General features: G+C 41.1%; 1 protein-coding gene and 2 pseudogenes across 1 annotated transcript in view; 2 read left to right on the top strand and 1 right to left on the bottom strand.

Moving 5' to 3' along the window:
* LOC102857893 (chromosome unknown open reading frame, human C16orf96) overlaps positions 1-26,278 on the top strand; it is a 98,153-nt gene that overhangs the window by 14,430 nt on the left and 57,445 nt on the right. Inside the window, exons 2-6 of the mRNA XM_006897473.1 lie at positions 18,616-18,720; positions 21,840-21,920; positions 22,215-22,301; positions 22,402-22,624; positions 22,946-23,902. Coding sequence (XP_006897535.1) covers positions 18,616-18,720; positions 21,840-21,920; positions 22,215-22,301; positions 22,402-22,624; positions 22,946-23,902 — 1,453 coding nt within the window. The remainder of the gene's footprint in view (positions 1-18,615; positions 18,721-21,839; positions 21,921-22,214; positions 22,302-22,401; positions 22,625-22,945; positions 23,903-26,278) is intronic.
* Positions 4,524-7,419, bottom strand: LOC102853811 (annotated as a pseudogene).
* LOC102863030 lies at positions 13,150-13,688 on the top strand (annotated as a pseudogene).

Raw genomic sequence — 26,278 nt, 5'->3', positions numbered from 1 at the left:
ACTTCTGGCAGTTCTCTGCTGATGTGCTGTTCCAGTCGTTTTTGGATAATCTTCAGTAGGATCTTGCTTGCATGTGAAATCAATGATATTGTTCTATAGTTTCCACACTCTGTTGGATGACCCTTCTTTGGAATGGGAACAAATATAGATCTCTTCCAGTCAGTTGGCCAAGTGGTTGTTCTCCAGATTTCTTGGCACAACTTGGTGAGCGTGTCCAGGGCAGCATCTGTTAGCTGAAATATGTCAATTGGTATATAATTGGCATATAATTGGTATATAATCTATTCCTAGGGCCTTCAGCACTGTAGGCTCTTGCTCATATGTTGTTTCATTAAATTCTTCTGTCTCTGCCAATTCCTTTCATACAGTGACTCAGTATATATTCTTTATCTCTTTTTTAATATATCCTGGATCATTTAATATTCTGCCTAAAGCATCCTTGATTATAGGAACTTGAGGTTTGAATTTGTTTTTCAGTTCCTTGAGCTTAAGAAATGCTGAGAGAGTTCGGCCCTTTTGATTTTCTGACTCCAGCTCCTTGCACATTTCATTGTAATATTTTACTTTGTCATCCCGCACTGCCTTTTGAAATCTTCTGTTCAGCTCTTTAGTATCTTGAATTCTTCCTTCTGCTTTGGCTTCTCTGCGCTCCAGTGCAATATTCAGAGTCTCTTCTGACATCCATTTTGGTCTTTTCTTCCTCTTCTGTCTTTGCAAAGACCATTTGCACTCTTCTGGATACCGTTGATATCCTCCCACAGCTCATCTGGTCTTTGCTCATTAGTGTTAAGGCCTCAAACATGTTCCTGAGATGGTTCTGAAATTCAGGTGGGATAGACTCAAAGTCATATTTTGGTTCTCGTGGATTCAGTTTAATTTTCCTCAGCTTCAGCTTGAACTTCCATATGAGTAGTTGGTGATCTGTTCTACAATCAGCTCCTGGCCTCGTTTTCACAGCTGATATTGGGCTTCTCCAGCATGTCTTTCTGCAGATGTAATCAATCTGATTCCTATGCATACCATCAGGTGAAATCCATGTATATAACCTGTGCTTATGTCTCTTAAAAACATATTTGCAATTAATAAGTCATTGTGTAAAATTCAATCATTCTCTCTCCAGCTCCATTTCTGACACCAAGTCCATGTTTTCCAACTATTGAATCTTCTCCTTTGTTCCCAACTTTTGCATTCCAGTCACCCATTATTATCAATGCAGTTTGATTGCATGTTTGATCTCCGACTGTAAAAGTTGATAGAAATCTTCTATTTCTTCTTCTTTGGCTCTTTGTTGGTGCATATATCTGAATGATAATGGTATTCACTGGACTTCCTTGTATGCATATGGATATTATCCTGTCACTCACAATATTGTACTTCAAGATGGATCTAGAAATTACATTCTTAACTATGAAAGCAACTCCATTTTCCCTCACCTTTTTATCTCTGGAGTAATATATCATATGAAAAGCAATATATGATTAGGTATTATTATCATGACATGAGTTCAGAACGAAGGCTGCATAGTAGAGTGGACTTAGAGGGAGGAATTGTATAACAATGAAAATAATTATTTTTTTTTACTTTTCAAAGAGATGAGTGAAGTGGGTGGGGAAGGGTGGAGAGTGAGAAAAATGCAACAATGAATAAATGGAAATCCAAAGTCTCTGTAAACGTATATTAAAATAAAAAAAATAAAGTTAAAAATTTAAAAAAAGAAACCATTAATTATTGTGCAAAATAAAGATATCATTTTAAAACACCCAGAAGGTCCCATTTATCAATTTTATCCTCTTCAGACTGTGTATTTCTGGCTGTATTTGGCAGTACTTTTATACCATAGACTAGGCCTTCTAAGCTTGGTCCCAGTTTGTCTCTTATGAGCTGTATGGTTTGGGGCTTTATTCCGAGGTCTCTGATCCACCTTGAGTTAATTTTTGTGTATGATGTAAGATGTGATCCTTTACTAACTTTTTACAGGTAGCGCTCCAGTTTTGCCAGCACCATTGTTGAAGAGGTTATCATTTCCCCATTTAATAGGTTTTATTTCATTGTCAGTTATCAGTTGACCATAGCTAGATGGGTCCATTTCTGGGTTCTTAACAAGAACAGGAGTTGGTTTTTTGAAAAGATCAATAAAACTAACAAACCATTGGCAAACTTCACAAAAGAAAAAAAGGAGAAGACATAAGACACAAATAACTTGATTAAGGAGTTACAGAGGTGACATTACAACAGAACTAGAGGAAATTAAACCTATACTATTGGAATATTATGAAAATCTATACTAAGCTAAATTTGAAAATTTAGAGGAAATGGACCACTTCCTTGAAACTCATGCCCTACCTAGATTGACATGGTCAGATGTGGAACACTTGAACAGACCCATCACAAAATAAAAAATTGAAAAGGTCATAAAAAGACTCCACTACAAGAAAAGTCCTGGACCAGATTGGCTTCACAGTTGAATTCTACCAAACATTCTGAGAAGATGTATCACCAATTCGACTTAAGTTATTTTACAATATAGAAAAAGAAGGAACACCCCCTGAGACATTTTATTAAGCAAGCATAATCCTAATCCCAAAACCAGCAAAGATACTACAAAAAAAGGAAAACTACAGAACAATGTCTCTCATGAACAGAGACACAAAAATCCTTAACAAAATCCTAGCCAGTAGAATCCAAAAGTACATAAAAAATATAGTTCATCATGCATGACAAAGTGGGATTAATAAGAGGTATGCAAGGATGGCTCAACATAAGAAAACAATCAATATAATTCACAACATTGACAAAATAACAAGAACCACATGATCCTAGCAATTGGTGCAGAAAAGGCACTTGACAAAATTCAACACCCCTTCCTGATTAAGACACTCAGCAAAATTGGATTAGAAGGGGATTTCATTGCCAATATCTTTTAAAAAAATATTATCAGAAGCTATAAAGATGAAATTTTTCTGGCTTTTTGAATAATTTGTTCAACATACAGAGTTAATATTATTGTTGTTGTGAGGCACCATCAAGTCAAGTACAACTCATAGCAACTTAAACTACAGATTGACTAGGTATGGAGAAAGGATATAACCTTGATGTACTTACTCCCTTTTTAATTTTAAACTATGCAATGTTTCCTGGCTCTGTTCAGACAATGACTTCTTGGTCTGGGGATAGGTTTCATATGAGCACGATTAAGTGCTTAGAGATTCCCATCTTTTCTCAATTTTCATAATTTGTTATGATTCACACAGTCAAATGCCTTTGTACAGTCAATAAAACACAAATAAGACATTTTTCTGGTATTTTCTACTTTCAGCCAATATCCATCTGACATCAGCAGTGATATCCTGGTGTCATAACCTCTTCTAAACCCTACCTGACTTCTGGCAGTTCTCTGTCAATGCGCTGTTCAAAAATATTTTGCTTGCATAAGACATTAATAGCGTTGAGGACTCTCCTTCATAGGGTCACTATGAGTTGCCTGCCACTCAAAGGCACTTAACAACAAGACATTAGTTAAGTTGCTTGAGACTCATAGAGATCCTATGTACAATAGCCCTGAGAACTGTTCTTTCCTGTGCCAACTTTACTGTCTCTGACACACCTACCCTCATTACCCCAGTCACGGAATCTTTCCATCTCATTGAGGGTCTTCCTCTCTTTCTCTGTCCCTCCACCCTTCTAAGCATGATGTACCTCTCCAAGGACTGGTTCCTCCTTGCAATACATCCAAAGCATGTTAGATAAAGCCTCTGAATCCTTGCCTCCAGGAAGCAGCCTAGTTTCACCCTCTTTAGGATGAACCTGTTTGTTCTCCTGGCAGTCCATGGTATATTCAACAGTTTTCTCCAGCACCACAGTTCAAAGGCATCAATTCACTTTCTATCATCTCTAGTCATTAACCAGCTCTCAGATGCAAAGCAAGCAATTGCGAAGACTATGGCCTGGATCAGGTGCACCTTAGTCTCCAGACTGACATCATTGTTCATCAGTACTCTGAAGAGGTCCCTGACAGCTGACTTTCCCAATCATCTCTTGATTTCCTGGATGCTGGTACCAAAAGTGTTGACTGTGGAGCCAAGCAAATTAAAGCTGTTAACAATCTCAATCTCTTCACTATCATAATGCTGCCAACTTGCCCAGCGGTGAGAATCTTTGTTTTCTTGATGTTGAGTTTCAATTCATATTGTAAGCTGCAGTCCTTGACCTTCTGCATCAAGGACTTCAGGTCCTCCTCAGTTTCAGCAAGCAGGGTTGTATCATCTGCATAACACAAGTTGTTTGGTTTTTTTGGGTTTTTTGTGATTTTTTTAACTTAATTCACTTTATTTGTTAGACAATATCCACTATGTGGTGGCCACAGCTGCACGGATACTCTGGTGTGAGTCTTTACAAAATGGTCAGTGAATTCCTGGTAGGGAGACTTGGTGAACACAGTCTCTTTCCAGAGATCTGGGGTCAAGTAGCTGTAAGTCTTAGAGATGGCATCAAAGGTGGCCTTGGTGAAGTTGCTCAGGGTAGCCTCAGGTGTAGAAGTTATCAATTCCAGTCTTCAGCAGCAGCTTCTTGGGCACATGGGCCAAGACTAGTATAGTGCCTTAGGGTGTAGAGATCAGATGCACCAACACAGAGCCACAGCACCCAGTCACCTTGCAGGGAACAGTGTGAGGCTTGCCTATCTTGTTCCCCCAGTAGCCATGCTGCACAGGGACAGTGGAGAGCTTAGACAGAATAATGGCCCCCCGGATGGCAGTAGCCACCTCCTTGGAGCACTTGACGCCCAAGCCAACATGACCATTAGTCTCCAATGGCTACAAAGGCCTTGAACCTGGTCTGCTGGCCAACATGTGTCCACTTCTGCACAGGCATGATTTTCAAGACCTAGTCCTTGAGGGACATCCCCAGGAAAAAGTTGATGATCTCAGACTCCTTGATGGGCAGTGAGAAAAGATAAATCTCCTTCAAGGATTTGATCTTCATATCTTTGACCTGTTGGCCCAGTTTCATAATGGGGAGCCACTCCCTGTCCTCAACTTTGCCTCCTCGAGCTCCATGGCCCTGACCACAGCCCTGACCAGCTCGAACCCTGCAGACTGCTACCGAAGCCTCCACGGAAACCACCATGGGCTCCCATCCCAGGGCCCCCAGGGCCTCTGGGCCCTCCCACTACACCAGCTTCATCCACCCTTTGGTATTTTCTCAGAGAAGAAGCTGTTTGTTTGAGTTGGTGTTTTTTTTAAAGATTCTAAATTAATATTTATTAAAAAGGAAGTACATTATAATGCCAGAGAGTGGGGTGGATCTCCCTGATTAAAACAAGCTTGGAAGGAGGAGTGGCATCTATTTCCATAGTAGCTTGCCTCTGGAAACCCTATGAACCTGGAGAGAGGATGAAAGACACCCAAACGTCGAGGAGTCTCCTTCATAGGGTCGCTATGAGTCGCCTGCAACTCAATGACACTTAACAACAATAACATCAACACAGAGAGAGAGATCAGCTGGCCCAGTGGACAGAAAGCGATGCTACCAAGCCAAAGGTGGGTGACTTTTAATCCACGGCCCTCGGGCCTGTCTTTCATTGTTTTTGTTCAGACATTACTCTAGGTTGTATAGTACCGTGGTCACTTGTGGTTGCTGTGAGGCCGAACACTGTGACACAGATGTGTCACATGCGTTACTGGTTGGCTACTCAATGCGGACAGAGAGTGGTATGGAGCTCCCCGATTAAAACAAGCCTGGAAGGAGGAGTGGCATCTACTTCCATAATAGCTTGCCTCCAGAAACCCTATGAGCCTGGAGAGAAGATGAAAGGCAGCCAAGCGTCGAGGACTCTCCTTCATAGGGTCGCTATGAGTCACCTGTGACTCGATGGCACTTAACAACAACAACAACAACAACATTATAATGCTTTAAAATTAGAAAATTTTAGAAAAGGATTATGAAGCAGAAATTAAGATAATGAGAACACCTAAAGACAGATTATTTTCCTCTTGATTCCATTTCATCCATATAAGCCAAAATTTCTCTACAAAAACATTTGCAAACTGTGGCAAATAATTCAGGGCTCATAAATGCTCTTGGCATTTTTGCTCCTTTCATAAAACTTATCATAGAATCTTAGTATGTATTTGATTTACTGACAGTGTGATTTAATTTGGTAGGAGAAAATTTAGTTCATCTAAAAAAATCCCTGAGAAATGAGTATATTATGTGTATTATTTGGTTCATTATATATTTTTGTTGTTTGTTCATACAGTGTTCCTAGAGGTACTGCAGGCAATGTGTAGAGTGGACAGAATAAACTTCTCTTCTATCTCCTAACCTCCCAAATCCATTGAATACTGTCCTCTAATAGAGGATGTATCAGTTGCTAAACTGAGAAGAACAGATATTTCACTATATCTCAGCCAAAAGGCCAAGAAGGGATTGCATTTTTGATGTATACATTTAATCAAGAGGTGCTAGCTATAAGCTTCCAAATTTCTACCCTTTAAATCAATGAAAGGAAGGAAATCCAGGCTCTTCAGTTTAGCTTCAAGATTGTAAGTAAACTCCCTGGAGGTTCTCTGCAGAGGAAGTAGGGGTGGGCCCATTGGAATTCCAGAGACAAGAGTCATGATGGCTTTGGTCTGTGACACACCAAAACCCAATTTGATCACAAAGTTTATAAATCTCTGGATACAAAACTTATAATTCAGAGCAGAAGAATAGTCCTTTTCAAAAGCTTTTAACGTGGTTTGTCTTCTTCCCCAGGTAGTTATAGGTACTGCCCACTGTTCCAGTTGCTCCCATCACCAGAATGCTTAACAGTTGCTCATCTTCTCCAAAAAAGAATGCAAAGTGCTTCTGGAAATTCTGATCAACACACTGCCCAAAGGCTAAGAGATCTGTGTCACTGAATTTCAGCCCTTGGAAGGTGAGGATCTTATGTTGAATCCCATCCAACGATTCCTCAGCACGAATCTTCACCTCAATCAAGGCAGGAATGTGGTAGTAATAAGATGGCAGTGTAGGAGCAACCGCCACCACTTCATTTAGGAAACTAATCAGGACCTCTTTGTTCCATGGCTTGAAAAAGAAGGGTACAATGACAGCAATTCCAGAAGCTCCTATGTCTGCTGCATGTTTGGCCAGTCCTTGTGACTCTTTCAAACTCATTGCTCCTACCTGAATCACCATGTGATCCAGCTTGTTCTTCCCTTTGTCACCCACTCCTCTCCAATCTGGCGACACTCTGAGATGTTCAGGGACAGGCCTTCTCCCATTGTGCCGTTCACAAAAATGTTCTTCATTCCTTGTTCTTCCACAAGATAGTCCACATATTGACCAATTACTGATAAGCTGATCTCTCCAGTTCTCTATCATCGGTGTGATGGTTGCCGTCACGAGTCCTTGCTGTTTTTTCTTCATAGTGGCCATTGTGGTACTGTCTTTGATTGATGTAGACCAGTGGCTCAGAGGCTGGTGATTGATGGGCTTGGATCCTGAGTCACCACGGCCCGCTTCTGTTGCCATAGCAGCCATCGCTGCTCTGTTCAGTCTTACTGCTACCATAACGCAAATTGTTGAGTCTTCCTCCAATACTGATGCCACATTCGTCCTCATACAGCCGAGCCTCCCAGATGATCTGTTCTGCATATAGATTGAAAAGGTACGGAGACAGGATACATCTCTGGCATACACTCTTCCCAATTTTGAACCATGCAGTGTCTCCTTGCTCTGTTCTGACCGCTGCCTCCTAGTCAAAGTATAACATTTCACATAAGCACAATCAAATGTTCAACTTAATAATATTGTTCAATAATTTCCACATTCTGTTGACTTACTTTTCTTGGGAATGGGAACAAACATTAATCTCTTCTAGTCAGTGGATCAAGCAGCTGTCCTCCCAATTTCTGGCCATAGACTGGTGAGCACATCTAGGGCTACATCTGTTATCTGAAACATGTTAGCTGGTATTTCAACAGTTCCTGGAGCATTACTTTTGCCATTGCCATCAGTACAAATTGAACTTCATCCTTCATTATCATTGGCACTTTTTCATACAGTACTTCAAAAATGTTTCCGTGTCAACCAATTCTTTTTGATTTTTAAAAAATTTTACTTTGAGTGAAAGTATACATAATAAAACATACACTCATTTGGTATTTTTTATATTTATCTTTCAATGCCATTGGTTACATTCTCGGCATTATGTCATCATTATTGCTATCTTTACCCTTTTTTCTCTCTCCAGTATGTCAAATTTGTTTTCTTTTGGTAAAGTGATTCTGTATAATCTTTTTATCTTTTTTTTTTATATTTACTAGATCATTCAAGATTTACCCACAACATCTCTCAGTATTGTAACTCAAGATTTTAATCTGATGCACACGCATGTTTATTGTGGTTTTGTTCACAATGGCAAAGAGCTGGAAACAACTTAAGTGCCCATCAACAAATGAATGGATGGAGAAGTTATGGTATAGTTACACAATGGAATTCTACGCTGCGTTGAAAAACAAGAAACTAATCTACAACCAGGAGAAGATAAAATAGATGAATGGGACCTTTTAAGAATCAAATCCCTATGCATATCCAAAACTTCTCCAACAGGGGGAAAAGTATGTGGTGATGACATGTCAGATAAGGGACTTATATCTAGAATTTATAAAATACTTGAGCACCAAACAAGATAAAAGTAAACAATCCAATTGAAAAATGGGCACAGGATATGAACAGATACTTCACCAAAGGCGGCATTCCAGATGGCAAACAAGTACATGAAGAAATTTTCAAAATCCCTAGCTATAAGAGAGGTGCAAATCAAAACAACTATGAGAGACCAAGCAACAAACACTGGTGAGGCTGTGGAGAAACAGGAATCTTTATTCACTGTTGGTGGAAGTGTAAAATGATGCAACCACTGTGGAAGGCGGTGTGGTGCTTTCTCAAAAAGTTGTAAATAGAGATACCATTTGACCCAGCAATTCCACTACTGGGAACACACCCTAAAGAGACCATAACTGCCACCAAAGCAGATACATGCACACCTGTGTTTATTGTGGTTTTGTACACAATATCAAGGAGTTGGAATCAACCTAAGTGCCCATCAACAAACGAATGGATAGAGAAGCTATGGTATATTCACACAATGGAGTACTACGCTGCATTAAAATACAAGGAACTCATGAAATATTATTCAAAATGGGTGACCCTAAAAAGCATTATGCTGAGTGAAATACCTCATTCACAAAAGGACAAATACTACATAGTGCCACTGTTGTAAAACAGGACTGACATCAGGGTTGAAGGGAGTCTGAGAAAGAGGGGATAAATAATGTTCACTGTATTGGAACAGGTGAGAGAGAAAACTGTTTAAAAGGGATATGTGATTAGGTATTGTTGTCATGACAGGAGTCCAGAATGAAGGCTGCATAGTGGAATGGACCTGAGGTGAGGGATTGTAAAACAATGAAAGAATTTTTCCTTTACTTTTCAAAGAGAAGAGTGTTCTGGGGAGGGACAGGTGGGCAGGGGGAAAAGTGCAAAAATGAATGAATGGAAATCCAAAGTCTCTGTAAATTTTTATTAAAATGAATAATAATTAAAAAAAGAGTAAGCAGGGTTTTTTGTGTGTTAAAAAAAAGAAAAGAAAAACATGGAACTCATGAAATATATGCACAATATTATGTTGAGCGAAATAGCTCAGTCACAAAAGGACAAATATTGCATGGGCCACTGTTGTAAAATGGGACTGACATCGGGGTTGAGGGAATACAAAGAAGGAGGGGAGGAATGATGCATACTGCATTGAAACAGATGAGGGAGAGAACTGTTTAAAAGGGATATAAGATTGGGTATTACTGTCATTACAGGAGTCCAGAATGAAGGCTGCACAGTGAAGTGGACTTGGAGGGAGGGATTGAATAACAACGAAAGAGTTTTACTTTTCAAGGAGAAGAGTGAATTGGGGAGGAGGGAGTGGGCAGAGAAAAATGTAATAATGAATGACTGAAAACCCTAAGTCTCTGTAAACTTTCATTAAAGTTAATTTTTAAAAAGAATACCATATACAATTTTTTAAAAATATTTTAATTTGTTTCTCAGTTCCTTCAACTTGAAATGTCGAGCGTATTCTTCCCTTTTTATTCTCCAGTCCAGTTCTTTGCACAGTCTGTTAGAATATTTTGCTTGTCTTCTTGAGCTCCCTGTTGAAATCTTCTTTTCATCTCTTTTATTTCAGCATTTCATCCCTTTGTTTGGGTTTCTTGATGCTTTAGTGCAATTTTCAGAGCCTCTTCTGACACCCATTTGGTCCCCCCCTTCAGTGTTTGTAATGACCTTTTGTTCTTTTTATGGATGATATCTTTAATTTTATCCCGTAACTCATCTAGTCTGCAATCATTAGTGTTCAATGCCTCATGCCTGATCTGGAAAGGATTTTTTTTAAATTCAGGTGGGGCAGACTTTATACTGTATTTTGTTTCTTATGGACTTGATTTAATTTTCTCCGGCTCTCATTTGAACCTGCACATGAGCAATTGATGATCTGTTCCACAATCAGCACCTGGCCTGGTTTTGGTTGCTGATACTGAATTTCTCCAAAGATTATTTCTATAGATATAGTCAATCTGATTCTTGTGCAGTCCATCAGGTAAGGTCTATGTATAAAAATACCTTTTGTAATTGTTAAAAAGATATTTGGGATGAATAAATATTGAATATACAAAATTCAGTCATTTGGTATCCATCCTCATTTCTACCACCAAGACCATACTTTCAGAGAACCATTCCTCATTATTTTCAACTTTTGAATTCCAGTCACCAATAATTATGAATGCATCTTAATTGCATGTTTGATCAATTTTGGACTGCAAAAACTCAGACATTTTCAATTTCCTCCTTTTTGGCTATACTTGTTGATGCTTATACTTGAATAATAGTCATGTTAACAGGCCTTCCTTGTATGTGTATGGAGAGTATCCTATCACTCACAATATTATTCTTTAGGATATATCATAAAATTGTCTTTTTCACTATGAATGCAATACCATTCTTCCTCAGTTTTTCATTCTCAGCATAGCAGATAATGTAATTATCTGATTCAAAATGACCCATGTCAGTCCATCTCAGTTCACTGACTGTCGATCTTCATGTGTTCAACTTCATTTTGACAACTTCCATTTTTTCTACATTCATATTTCATACATTTCACAATCCAATTAGTAAAGGGTACTTGCAGCTGTTTTCGTAATTTTGAGTGACTTCCAATTTGGGCTCTGCTTCTAACCGTATAGTCCTCTATTATTTACAGGGTTTTCAGAAATCTGTTCTCTTAGAAGTGGGTAATTAATCCTGCTTCTTGACCTGTTCTAATGACCTGTTCTAATCACCTACATATTCAATCTGTGTTCTGACCAAATAATTTGAGAAGCTGGGCACTATGAAGAAGAATGTGGCATCAGAATAGGATGAAGACTCATCAACAACCTGCATTATGCAGACACAATCTTGCTTGCTGAAAGTGAAGATGACTTGAAGTATTTACTGTAGAGAAATTATTTTAGCCTTCAATGTGGATTACATCTCAACATCAAGAAAACAAATATTCTTTCCTCTGAACTGATAAGCAACATCATGAGGCATGGAGAGAAGATTGAAATTACCAACTATTTGGTCTTACTTGAATCCACAAACCATACCCTTTGTACTAGTACTCAGGAGATCAGGAGATTTATTGCACTGGAAAAGTCTGCTGTTAGGTACCGTTCCAAATTACAGAGGATAAATTATGTCAGTTTGAAGACTAAGGTGCTCCTGATCCAGCCCATGGTCTTTTCAATCACTTACTATGCGCTTGAGAGCTGAAAAATGAACAAGGATGACAAAAGACTCGATACCTTTTTTTAAAATTTTTTTTATTATTTTCTTTGTGTGTATACCGTCAGATTGTATCTGACTGGTACGGGAGGAGATTGTCCCGCCTTCTCCTGCAGAGCATCTGGTGGATTCAAACCACATTATCTCTGGGATTGCAGTGCAGCTTCTTGCCACTAGGCCACCAGAGTTTCCCAAGACTTGATACCTTTAAGCTATGGTCTTGGAGAAGAGCACTGAACATCCCAAGGACTGCTAAAAAAACAAAAAGGTATGACCTGGAGAAGATTCAGCCAGAGTGCTCCTTGAAAGCAAGGAGGTGAAACTTTTGGCATATTTCTAGGAGGTGCTGTTCCCTGGAAAGGAACATCATGCTAGAAAAAGTAGAGGGTCAGCAGAGGAGAGGGAGACCCTTGGTGAGATGGATTGACATGGGAACAGCAGTCACAGGCTCAAGTGTGTCAGAGATAATGAGGACGGCACAGGGTTCATTTTTGTTGTTCAGAGGGTTGCTATGAGTTGTACTTGAGAGCACGTAACAACAACACATACCCATGCTGAACTACACAGGAATCACACTGACTACATATGCAGAAAAAACCTAATGGAGAAGTCAAAACAAGGCCAGAGGTTAACTGTGGAATAATCAATTACTTATGTGCAAGTTCAAATTGAGCTGAAGAAAATGAAAATGAGTCCACAAAAACCAAAATATTACATTAATCTATCCTAACTGAATTATTTAAAAATCATTTTAAGTATAGATCTGATGCATTTAACACAAATTACTTAAGACCACATGATGTGTGCTATAATATCAAGTACATTATCCATGAAGAAAACAAAAATTAAGTCATTGCAAAGACAGGAAAGGAAGAAAAGATCTAAAGAAGAATCAGAAGAAGCTCTGAAACTTGCACTAGAATGTAGAGAGGCAAAGACAAAAGATAGAAATACTGAAGTAAAAGATGAACAGAATGTTTTTAAGAGGAATTTTGAAGACAAAGTGAAGTATTAAAATTAAACCTGCAAAGAGCCGGAGTTAGAAAACGCAAAGAGAAGAGCACCCTTACCATTTCTCAATGTGAAAGAATTTAATAAATTAAAGTCTTGAGTTGAAATACTGAAAGATGCTATGGACAAAATCTTGAATGATGCAGGAAGCATCAAAAGAAGATGGAAGGAGGTGGGGGCCTGTCCTGCGTGAGCTCGGCCGGTGTACCCGGTATACCTATCCCCTGGCTACTTCGTGCCCTTTCGGCTGCCAGTGTCCACCTATCCTGCCCCATCATGCTGTCTCTAGACTTTTTGGACGTTGTGCGGCGGAAGAACAAGTGGCAGCTTTATACCAAGTTCTAAATTTTGGAATGATTGTCTCCTCAGCACTAATGATCTGGAAAGGGCTAATGGTAATCAATGGAAGTGAAAGTCCAATTGTGGTGGTGCTCAGTGGCAGCATGGAACCTGCTTTTCATAGAGGAGATCTTCTTTTCCTAACAAATCGATTTGATTATCCCATAAGAGTGGGAGAAATTGTTGTTTTTAGGATAGAAGGAAGAGAAATTCCTATAGTTCACTGTGTCTTGAAAATTCATGAAAAGCAAAATGGACATATCAAGTTTTTGACCAAAGGAGATAATAATGCAGTTGATGACTGGGGCCTCTATAAACAAGGACAACATTGGCTAGAGAAAAAAGATGTTGTGGGAAGAGCAAGGGGATTTGTTCCTTACATTGGAATTGTGACAATCCTTATGAATGACTATCCCAAATTTAAGTACGCAGTCCTCTTCCTGCTTGGTTTGTTTGTGCTGGTCCATCGTGAGTAAGAAGTCCGCCTTGCAGTTCCTGGGAAGATGCCGTACTTTTTGTTACTGAACGTTTGGAATAGATGCTGACCTGTGACTGGTGGAATGGAGACACGTTCTGGCGCTTCTTGGCAGCACTGGTTTGCATTAGGTTATGTTTCCACACAGGATGTGTGGGCAGGTTGTGTGCACCTCGGTGTGCACTCAAGGGGACTTGCAATCACAGAATTTCATATGTTGTCATTGTCACATTTTCACATTTTTGTACATCAGTGAATTTTTTTCTATTAAAAGGTTGAGCCAAAGCCCCCAGTGTTTGTATTTTGAAGCCCAGCTTCATTTCTAAAGTGCCTCTAGAGTTCTGTGAATGAAAATGCAGCTCTGCACGCGTTTGAAACTGCCGTTGCCCCTTCTGATGGGAACGGCCTATGCTGAGGTGGTCATAAGTCTTAACTTTTCAAATTTTAAATAAAAGACTTTGCACATTAAAAAAAAAAGAAGATGGAAGGAATATACATAGTCACTGTACTAAAAAGAATTGATAAACACTGAACTATTTCAGGATGTAGGATATGATTAAGAACCAATGGTAATTAAAGAAGTTCAAGCTACACTGAAGGCACAAAATAAGATCCCAGAAATTGATGTGATACCAATTGACATATTTCAACAAACAGATGCAATACTGGACATGTTTATGAGGCTGTGCCAAGAAATTTGAATGTTCTGTTCAATAGACAAAACATTAATATCACATTATAAAAAGAGTAAGGGTAGTGTGAGTGTGGCCATATCTGACCTCTTACTAATTTCACTAGGAGGAACTGCCCTGTCAACAGCATCTACATCATAAAACAAATTCCTATGTGGTCAGATATGCCTCCCCCACTCCTGCACCTCTTTCTACAAATTCAACAACAATCCTACTGTTCCCCAAATCCATTGCAATAGCTACACAAACCTCATAGAACTATACTCACAATTATGGAATTTACTAGGAAAGTTAACATGCTCCAACTCAGATTTGCAACAGGATACAATTTCTCAAGACAAGCTTATGAAATGTGCTGACAGGACCTTCAGCCTTAAGCTTTGTGGCATTAGGACAGTGTTACAAAGCTCTCCTAGTCTTGTCAATCATGGGATCTTTCCCTCATTCCCACAGTCCTCCAGCAAGCTCTGGCTCCATGGGACAGCAGTCCCAGGGCATTTCTATCTCATGTCTGGTTTCCAGCTCCTATAGGCCCTGATCTGGGCAGCACAGGAATCTCTGGCCCCAAAAGACATGCTGCTGCTTTTTTTGGTGGTGTGTCAATCCACCTGGTTGAGGATATTCTTCTCCTTTTCCAACTCTCTGCCTTTCCAAACATGATGTCTCTCTCCAAGGAACAGCCCCTCTTAGCAACATACCCAAAAGTATAAGGCAAAGCTTTATCATCTTTGCTTCCAAGACATATTTGTTCTTTAGGTAATTCATATACTCTTCTCCAACACCACAGCGCAGAGCATAAATTCTTGTCATCCTTATTCATTGTCCAGCTCTCAAATGCATCATAACAAGTCCTCAAACTGACATCATTACCCCCCTATAATTTGGAGAGGTCCATGACTACAGACTTTCCCAGTGCAGTACATCTCCTGATTTCCTAACTGCTGGTACCAAGGACATTGATTGTAGATCCAAGTAAGATGTAATTTTTGACAATGTCAATCTTTTCTCCATTTATCATGATGTTCAGTGGTAAGAATTTTTGTTTTCTTGACATTGAGATGTCATCCATATTGAAGGCTGTATTCTTTGATCTTCTACAACAAGTGCTTCAAGTTTTCCTCACTTTCAGCAAAAAAGATTGAGTCAACTGCATAATGCAGCCTATTGATGAGCCTTCCGCTGATCTTGATGCAACAATCTTCTTTATATAATCCAGTTTCTTGAATCATTTGCTCAGCATACAGATTGAATAGGTATGGAGAGAGAATACACTCCTGATGCATTCTCTTCTCAATTTTATACCACGCAGTGTTCCCCTGCATGACCAACAGCCTCTTGATCCAGGTAGAGGTTTTACAGAAACACAATTAAGTGCTCTGGGATTCCCATTCTTCTCAATGTCAGGCCCAATTTTTATGATCCACACGGTCAAATGCCTTTGCATTGTCAATAAAGCATAAATAACCATTCTTCATCAAAACAACTATGAGATATCGTCTCTCCCCAGTCAGAATAGCAAAATTTAACAGAACAGCAAGCAACAAATGCTGACGAGGTTGTGGAGAAACTGGAACCCTTATTCACTGTTGGTGGGAATGTAAAATCATGCAACCACTGTGGAAGGTGGTATGGCGCTTTCTCAAAAGTTGCAAATAGAGATACCATTTGCCCAAGCAATTCCACTACTGGGAGTATATCCCAAAGAGACCATAACTGACATCCAAGCAGATATATGCACACCCATGTTTATCGCAGCTCTGTTCACAATAGTAAGGAATTGGAAACAAATCACGTGCCCATCAACAAAAGAATAGATAGAGAAGCTGTGGTATATTCACACACTGGAATACTATGTTGCACTGAAAAACAAGGAACTCATTCCATATTATTCAAAATGGGTGAGCCTAGAGGACATTATACTGAGTGAAATATCTCAGTCGCAAAAGGACAAATGTTGCATGGTGCCACTGCTGTAAAATGGGATTGATATCAGGGTTGGGGTGCGACTGAGAAAAACTGGATAAATTGTGTATACTGCACTGAAACAGATGAGGGACTGAATAATTTAAAAGCGATGTATGATAGAGTATTATGGTTGTCACAGGAGTCCACAATTAAGGTTGCATAGTGGAATGTACTTGGGGCAGTGGGAGGGCTGCGGGGGGGATTGTATACCAGGGAGGGAGTCTTTCTTTTGCTTTTGAAAGAGGAGCGAACTGGGGGGTGGGGGAAGAGGGCTGGGTGGGTAGAGAAGTGTAGCAATGAATGAATGGAAATCCAAATTCTCTGTAAATGTTCATTAAAATTATTTTTAAAATAGTGCAACGATGAATGAATGGAATTCCAAAATCTCTGTAGATGTTCATTGAAATGAAAAATAAACAAACTAAATAAAAAAAAAAGGTTGATGTGGTTGGTTGCAAAACAAGAGGATAAAACCCCAAGACAATCTAGAGATACCTTGTTAAAAAGACCAGGTGATCTACTTCTGTAGCTTAGCCACTGAAAATCTTTACCTTCTGTTATGGAAATCTCAATAAAATGAGTTCTGTTGAGTATCCTAGCACTGAACTAGGTAGAGATGAACAAAGCAGGGTTTCCACTCTTAAAGAATCTACTGTTTGCAAAAATACTGACATTCATGTTAACAATACTACACACTTATTTAAGAAAGTGTTATCTGAACTGGTAAAGTAAAATTAATTTATAAGAAAAAATTATTAAAAAAATAAATAAACATTCTTCTAGTATTATTTACTCTCAGCCAAGACCCATTTGGCATCAGCAATGATATCCCTGGTTCCACAACCTCTTCTAAATACTGCTTGAACTTCTCCCTACTTATGTACTCTTATGGTTGCTTTTGAATCATCAGCAGTATTTTGTTTGCATGTGATATTAATGATATTGTTTGAAAGTATCTACATTCTGTTGGATCACCTTTCCTGGGAATAGGAATATAGACCTTTTTCAATCCATTGGGCCCAAAGCTGTCCTCCAAATTTCCTAGAATAAACTAGTGAGCACATCCAGGGCTGCATCCATTAATTGAAACAAGTCAGTTGGTATCCCATCAATTCCTGGGAACATTATGATGGGGGTGGGAGGTTGAAATTGTCAGTTACTTCATTTTAATTGGATCCAATCAACATTCATGGTAGAAGCAATAAAGAGACCAAAAGACAAGTTGCGCTGGGGAAATTTGCTGTCAGAAGCCTCTCCAAATAGCTAAAGAGCAATAGTGTCAGTTTAAAGACTAATGTGTATCTGATCTAAGTCATGGTGTTTTCAATTGTTTCCTATGTTTCTTAAAGCTGGACGATGACTAAGGATGACAGAAGAAGAAATTATTCATTTGAAATAGTGTTGGAGGGAGTGCTGAATATTCCTTTGAGGCCAAAAGAACAAACAAGTCTGTCTTGGAGGAAATGCAGCTAGGGTGCTCTTTAGAGTCAAGAATGGTGACAATTGGTCTCATATACTTTGGGCATGTTGTCAGGAAAAGCCAGTCCTTGGAAAAAGACATCATGCTGGAAAAAAATGAAGAGTCAGAGAAAGAGAGAAAGACAGACAACAAGATGAACTGATGCAGTGATATTAACAATGAACTTGAATATATCAGAGATGGTAAGGATGGCATAGATTAGGGCAAGGTTCAGATCTGTTGTTTGTAGGGTGACTATGAGTTGTAATTGGTCAATGGCACCCAATAGCAACAACAACAAAAACTCTTACTTTTCCAAGCATGATGTCCTTCTCCAGATACTGGTCCTTCCTGATCACATACTCCTAGTATGTGGGACAAAGTCTTGCCATCCTCTTTCTGAAGATTATACTTAAAAAATCCAAGACAGGTTTGCTGGATTTGTAAAAGTCCATGATATCTTTTATACTCTTCACTAACACCATAGTTGAAACACATTGATTCTCCAGTCTTCCTTATTCATTATCTAACTTTCACACACATTGAGTTGACTTGATGGTGGGTGACAGACACAATTGCTCGCAGGACAAGATACTTACTTCCTGGGAAACTACATAATTTCAGACACATTTGCCTCTCCTGGAACAGGCCACCATAGAGTCCCAAGCACTGTGCTTTGATGTTTTTTGATGTCCAAGCACATTCCAACTGAGGCCCTGGCTGAGCTCCTAAGTAGCCTTTGGCTCCTCGTGTCTTCAAAGCTAAACACACCTAACTCCATGTCTTCTTCTCTTCCTTTGTTCTCTCCCTAGGTAATGCATATCTTGCAGGAACTGCTCAGTGACCTCACCTCAGTCAAGGTCACCACCAACACCCTCAAGGAGGAGGTGGGAAAACTGAAGGACCAGATAGAGAAGGTAGAGATTCCCCACATACCCCATGCTGGTCTTGCTGCTCAGAACTCTGGTGGTGGAGTCAACAGGACCACCAGGGGCTGACAGGAGGCAGGAGAAGGGGGCTTGCACTTGGCCTGGTATGCTGAGCTTTCATTGCCTTTGGTTGTTATCCCATATTTAGCCCTCCTCACCCCACTGTGGAAGTCAGGACAAACAGTTGTAAGAGACAGATACTCAATCCGTGTTTGTTGAGTGTCATCATCAAGCAGTGCCTGCCATAGAAACCTTTCCCTGTCCTACACTGCATGTGATCTCATGTCTTTGAGCCTGTTGCTGCAGGCACCATGTCAATTTATCTTCTAGAGACTGTTCCTCTGTTTCCAAACCTGATATCCTTCCTAGAAACTGACTCCTCACGATCATATGCACAAAACATGTGGAGCAAAGTCTCACCATCCTAGCCTCTAAAGAGCACTCTGACTGCACTTTCCCACAAGAGTTTAATTTTTTCTTGTGGTGATTTCTGATATATTCAATTTTCTTTGAGAACACAATTCAAAGGCATACATTTTTCCTGGATCTTCTTTAAAGAATAAGGAAGTCTGCGACTCAGGTGCACCTGATCCAGGCCATGGTCTTCACAATTAAGTGATATGCATCAGAAAAGTGAACAATGGCTAGGGATGATAGAGGGAAAAATTATGTCTTTGAGCTGTAGTGCTGGAGAAGAGTATAAAGTATAGCATGAATTGCTAAGAGAACAAACAGATAAGTCCTGGAGAGAGTTAAACCAGGCTGTTCCATGAAGGCAAGAATTCTGAAGAGCCATCTGACATTATTTGGGCATGTTGCAAAGTCCAAGACCAGTCCTTGGAGAGGGACATCATTCTTGGGAGAGTTGGAGGAACCACGCAGGAGGGGAAGACACTAAATGAGATGGATTGACTCAGTGACTAGGGAAATGAGGGTAGGTGTGTCAGAGATAATAAAGTTGGCTCAGGATAGAGCAGGGTTCAGAGCTGTTATACACACGGCCACTCTGAGTTGTAGGGGACTTGACAGCACATAACAACAACAACTAAAAGTCTGTCACATGAATATGTGGCAAACGAAAATATCATGGATTGGGTCAGACACACCTTTGTTTTTAAAGTGGCATTCTTGCTCTTTTGCACTTTAAAGATGTGTTTGGTGGTGTTAATATATTATTTGATTTCTTCACTGCTATGTCCATGAGCAATGCTGTTGGTTCAAGCAAAATGAAATCCTGACAACTTCAATCTTTTTTCCTTTTACCCAGATGTTATCTATTGGATCAGTTATGAGGATTTTTATAATCCATGTTGATGGCTATGGTCTTTAAACTTTATCAATAGGTAGTAGGTACATCAAATACTCTTCATTTTCAGGAAGCAAGATTGTATCATCTGCATATCTCAGGTCTTTTAATGAATTTTCACCCAGTCCTGATGCTGTGTTCTTTATGTAGTGCTCCTCAGATAATCTGCTCACCATTAGACGGAATATAGTAAAAGGATGCACATCTTCCTTCACCTTTGAATTTCATCAGTGAATTTTTCAAGTCTTTATTCCATTCACTCTGGCTAAGACAAAACAAAGTAACATTGTACTATCTCATTTACCAATAAAATCCAGGGATGATTTCAGACACAGCTGGACCTAAGAGCTTATTTAGCATTGACAGTCTATCTCTTTCAGTAATATTTTCCTCTGGGTTGACTTCATTGTCAGGTAGATACTCTTAGTATCTCTGAGCTCCTGCCCGAGCAACTTAGCAGAAAGAGAATACATTTTCATCTTCTGGAAAGTTCTGTCTATATTGAAAAGAGGAATAAACCTAGCACAGACATATTACACTAACTCATATTATCAACATGAGATTGTCCACCCAGGTGTGTTCTAGCATCCTGCTATGACAAGGAGGGGCTCATGGCCACACCTCTGGTACCAGTGTTGTGGCTGAAATTTTGTATGGCTCAATGATCGTCCCCAGACCTCAGGGTAGTGGATGCATTTGCTCATCACAACAACCCTTGAAACTATTAGTCTAGGTCTGAGTGGTCCTGTAGGAAGAGAAAACTAAAAATTGTGCCAGAAAATACTAAAACAAATTTTTTAAAAATCCGTGCACAAATTTGCTTGAGAAACAGAGCCTACTCAGTTTGTCTCTTGGAGATTCGTCTTTTCTTTCAACTTTTGCTTGTGAATTGAATAAAAGTCTACAGAGCAAATCCAGTTTCCAGTCAGCCATTCCTACATATTTTGTTTTGTGGCATTGGCTGCAGTCCCCACAATATAATGGCACTCTTCCTGCTTCCTCCCAGGAAAAATCTCAATTGGTTGATTGTTCTAAGGACTGAGTGCCTCCCTTGCATTACTGTTCACCTTCTGGGCCTGGTTTTTGGCTGAGAATTGAGCCATTGGGATCTTTAAGAGCTTTTTCTATTAAAGGCTCTCAGACATTTTACAGTAAAAGAAGTTATTTAACACCTTTTAGTTTAGCATTTATCAACCTTGTTTATTCATGGAACTCTATTCTCACTCTCTGGAAAACACTGCTGTGGGATTTATTCATCCTTCACAAACTCTTACACACTTGTAGCAAGTTCCTTCTCCAGGCACACTCAACAATATCTCAGGTTCAGTTCCTGATTAACATTCTATAGCAATATCGCCGTAAAGACAGTCACTCCATGTTTTTGTTTTCCCAGTGTACAAAAAAAGTTCTATTTACACTATACTGTAGACCATTCAGGGAGCTCTGATGGTGGTGTGCATTATATGTTGGGTAACTAACTGAAAAGTTGGCAATTCAAATCTATTGATCACACCCACCCCCCATTCAATAAGTTACAACTGACTCAAGGACAGTGGTGGGCTTGGTCTGAGTAGCTTAGGAGAAAGTTTGAATCACTGTGAGAATTAGCCAGCATAGGACAGAGACAGGAAGTGAGTCATGTTCTTAGAAAAATAGCACTGGTAGATTTGCTTGGTGATAGGCTGCCCCAAGCCTTCCATTTGTAAAAAAGCATAAAGACGTGTGAGTGGCTGCAAGGCATGAAAGGAAACGCTGAGGAGGGAAGTATGTCCCTGGCCCACAGACTTGGTTCTTTTGACAGATAAACTTGGATAAATTTGAAGCTTTCTTCGAAGATGTCAAAAGACAGAATCGTAAGCTGACTGCTGTGCAACGGGAACTGGTGAGGGCTATAGCCCCTATCCTCCCTTTCTCCAACCCCTGCAGACCTAGGGCTGGAATCCTAGTCTGGCCTGTCCAGAGAAGCAAAATGAAAGAAGTGTAATACATGTATATAAAGAGAGGGATTTATCTAAAGGAAATTACTTACCTGTCAGTAGAGACTGACAAATCCAAGATCAGCAGCAATTAAAACAGGTGACTTGTTCAAATCCAAAAAACCAAAGAGGTGAGGATCAAGATTCAGATCCATTACATATTTGATTGTCATTCACACCCCTCAACCTTTTGGCCCCAGACTACTCTCCAGAACAAACTCAGCACCTTCCCCAAGGTCGAAGACTTGGTGCTTTGGAGCAGCCTCCATGAGGCCATATTCTCTGGGGTGAGTGAAGGAGTGTGAAACCAGAGGGAACAAGGAGAGGAAGAGGGCAGGGACTGTGGGTGGGAAGCAGTGTGGCCAGTCCAGCTCATGTCTTCTACAGGGCATGCCGAGAAGGCCAGTGCTCAAGCCAGACCTGCAGCCTGACTTGCTGTTAGAGGACACCAGGCTGTTACCAGAGACCACCATGCCACAGTCAGGGGGGTACATCGAAGCAGTCGCAGGCATCCAATCTTCTGAGCCCACCCAGGGCACAGAGCCTGCACACACTATGTGGGACTATGAGTTCCCAGAGATAATCTATGAACAGCAGTTTGCACAGACTGGTCAGCTCCCCATGACCCATGAGCTGGGCCAGCCAGATGTTTCACAGCAGGCTGAGTCCATGCCTGCTCTGCAACCTAGCTTGAGCCAGGGGTATATTCCAGTATCATGGCTTATGGAATCTGGGCCTACTCAGAGGCCTCAGCCCATGACCCCTGGAGGCTGGCCTCCAGCCCTTAGAAGCTGGCCTATACCATCAAGAGGCTGGCCACTTCCCAGAGGCTGGAATGGAGCAACTAGTTGGCCTTCCTGGGCCTCAGAATTTTTTGAGTATGTCCCAGGTCCAGCAGAACCTCAACAGCCTGTTCAGCCCCAATACCCAGCCTTCAGGCCCCCACCACCTGCCAGGAAGATGGGCTCAGCCTGGCCCCAGGCACTCCAGCCTCACAAGCCTCACCACACCAAGGTCCCTCATCTCCAAGTTGTCTTGGAAAAGGGAGAAGAGCTGAACACTTCTGAATTAGTGGTGCCTCACGAACCGCCCCCTGAGGATGGGCCCTCAAGGGAAGCATCATCCAAGGAAGTGCCTGCTCTAGAAGTGACCCCCCTGGAAGTGGCCTCCCTGGAAGTCCCCCCCCTGGAAGTGCCCCCCCTGGAAGTACTCCCCCTCAAAGTACTCCCCCTGGAAGTACTCCCCATGGAAGTGCCCCTCAAAGAGGCACCCTCAAAGGAAGTACCTGCCCCAGAAGTACCCCTCAAGGAAATACCCTCCAAAGAAGTGCCTACCCTAGAAGTGCCCAATAAAGTACCCTCCAAGGAAGTGCCCCATAAACAAGTGTCCCCCAAGGCACGCCAGTCTGCCCTTCATCGTTTCAAGACCACAGCTGCCATTGCTGCTGCAGCTGCAGCTGCCTATGCTGCTGCGGCTAGCTCTGCAGCCCGTGCAGCAAAGGCCGCTGCCCAGGTGGTAAAGGATGCCCCAGCCACCAACCTGGCCAACCTGGCCACAACTGTGGCTTCCTCTGGGGTTTTAGGGGTACTTGCAGAGGATCTAGGTGCTGGGACTGCCCGAGGAGCCACCAACGAAGTCATCTTCAAAGAAGGCGTGGACCTAGAAGATGACTATGCTCCCACTCCCTTATCTTCTCCTGATGCCAGCACACTTGCAGCTGGGACTCATACGTCAGTTCCAGCTTCACAGACCATGAACCCTGAAGAGAAGAAGGAGGCAGTGAGGCATTCCATGAGCTACATAGCCACACTGCCTGCCAGCCATGAATCCATGAAGGAAGAGTTAGCAAGGCTGTCCACTAAGCTGCAGCAACGCCTCAACTACCTAGGTATGTATGGACTAACCCTCAAGGACTAGCTTGGTTGGGGGGCAGATGGTACATTGCTGTGTCTTTGGGAAGCTCCCCCTCTCTCTCATTGAACTCTTCCATCAGAGTTTCCATTCAGTCATCAGCCATGTATTGCTTTGGTTTAACTATTAGCTAATACTTGCTGTTTGAGGTTAAGGAGCTGGCCCCTGACTTATGGTTGTACATCGCAGCTGGTTGGAACATAGCACTGCCTGTCAAGCACCATCCTGGTGATCAGTTGGGACCACAGAGATTTCATGTGATCCATAGATGGCTAATTTTCAGAAGTAAGGGATGAACTTAGTGGGTCCACTTATACGTAGATTGTTTTTTCTGTTTCTGCTGCTGTGAGCTACCATGTTGTGAGTGCCTGCTTGAAATGTCATGCAGTGCTAGTCATCTAAGCATGATTCTGGGACACGTGAGCTCACTGTTGTGCTGCTGTTAGACCTCATAGAGCTGGCTCCTACTCATGAAGGAAACTCAGCCTGGTCCTGCACCATCTTCACAATTGCTGGCTTGTTTGAGCCCATTGCTGTAGTCACTGTCCCAGTCCATCTCATTGAAGGTCTTTCTCTCTTGCTGATCCTCACTTTACCAATCATGCTATCTTTCTCTAGAAATATACCGGATAACATAACCAAAGTATGTGAGACAAAGTCTTCTAAGGAGCTCTCTTGTTGCACTTCTTCCAAGAAAGATTTGTTTGTACTTTTGGTGGTCCATTGGACATAAAGTCTTCTTCAGTCTTCCTTACATACTGATTTTCACAGGTATATGAAGCAATTGAAAATACTAAGGTTTTGTGGTCTTCCTGCTGGCTTTGCGCTGTAAGATGAACGTTCCCAACTGGATCATCAAAGGCAAGGCCAGACTGGGTCACCTTGTCCATTGCAAGACCTGCACACCACTGTTGCCTTTATACGGGTGAACTTGGAGGATGAAGGCACTCTGGCAAAGCTGGTAGAAGCCATCAGGACCAATTACAACGACAAATATGAGATACACCTTCACTGGGGAGGCAAAGTCCTGGGCCCAAGTCAGTGGCCAGTATCACCAACTGGACATGGCCAAGCACAAATGGCTTGCCATCATACTGGGCTGATGCACACACTGACTTTTCTATACATAAGAATAAACTTATTCTAGCTTCTGCCGCGGCAATCATAGATGTGCAGCAGCCATGGCTGTGCACTACCCTATGGCCGTGGGCCTCAACAAGGGCCACAAAGTCACCAAGAACGTGAGCAAGCTGAGGCACAGCCACCATCATGGGCGCCTGACCAAGCACACCAAGTTGGTGCGGGACATGATCCAGGAGGTGCGTGACTTCACGCCCTAGCACCATGGAGCTGCTCAAGGTCTCCAAGAACAAGTGGGCCCTCAAGTTTATCAAGAAAAGGGTGGGGACACACATCCGCGCCAAGAAGAAGCAAAAAGAACTCAGCAATGTCCTGGCCATCATGAAGAAGGCGGCTGCCAAGAAAGACTGAGTGCTCCCCACTGTCCCCCAAAGCCCATCTGATGTAATAAAGTGTAACCAACAAAAACAACAAAAAGAATAAACTTATTGTAAAAAAAAAGAATAAATTTATTCTAGACTTCACCAAAGAAGACATTAAGATGGCAAGCAAACTCATGAAGTGTTGAAAATCCCTAGCTCTAAGAGAGATGCAAATCAAAACAACTATGAGATAATATCTCACCCCAGTAAGAATAGCAATATTTAACAGAACAGCAAACAACAAATGCTGGCAAGGTTGTGGAGAAACTGGAACCCTTATTCACTGTTGGTGGGAATGTAAAAAGGTGCAACCACTATGGAAGGCAGTATGGTGCTTTCTCAGGAAGTTGCAAGTAGAAATACCATCTGACCCAGCAATTCCACTACTGGGAATATACCCTGAAGAAGCCATAACTGCCACCCAAGCAGATATGTGCACACCCGTGTTTATTGCTGCTTTGTTCACAATTGCAAAGAGTTGGGAACAACCCAAGTGCCCAACAACAAATGAATGGATAGAGAAGTTGTACTATGATGCATTGAAAAACAAGGAACTCACGAATTACTACACAAAATGGGTGACCCTGGAGGACATTTTGCTGAGTGAAATAGCTCAGTCACAAAAGGACAGATACTGCATAGTGCCACTGTTATAAAAAGAGACTAACATCAGGTTTGAGGGGAACCTAAGAATAGAGGGGATAAATAATGTATACTGCATTGAAACAGATGAGGGAGAGAACTGTTTAAAAGTAATATATGTTTAAGTATTATTTGCATGACAACTGTCCAGTATAAGAGCCACACAGTAAAGTGAACTGGGGATGGGAGGAGTGGGGGGAGTTGTACAA

This window comes from Elephantulus edwardii, unplaced genomic scaffold (genome assembly GCF_000299155.1).
Source record: "Elephantulus edwardii isolate Elephantulus edwardi_28Jun2011 unplaced genomic scaffold, EleEdw1.0 scaffold00209, whole genome shotgun sequence".
In the NCBI taxonomy this organism is placed as follows: domain Eukaryota; kingdom Metazoa; phylum Chordata; class Mammalia; order Macroscelidea; family Macroscelididae; genus Elephantulus; species Elephantulus edwardii.
Note: the sequence above shows the minus strand (reverse complement) of the source record. Positions and strands in the feature narration are given on the sequence as shown.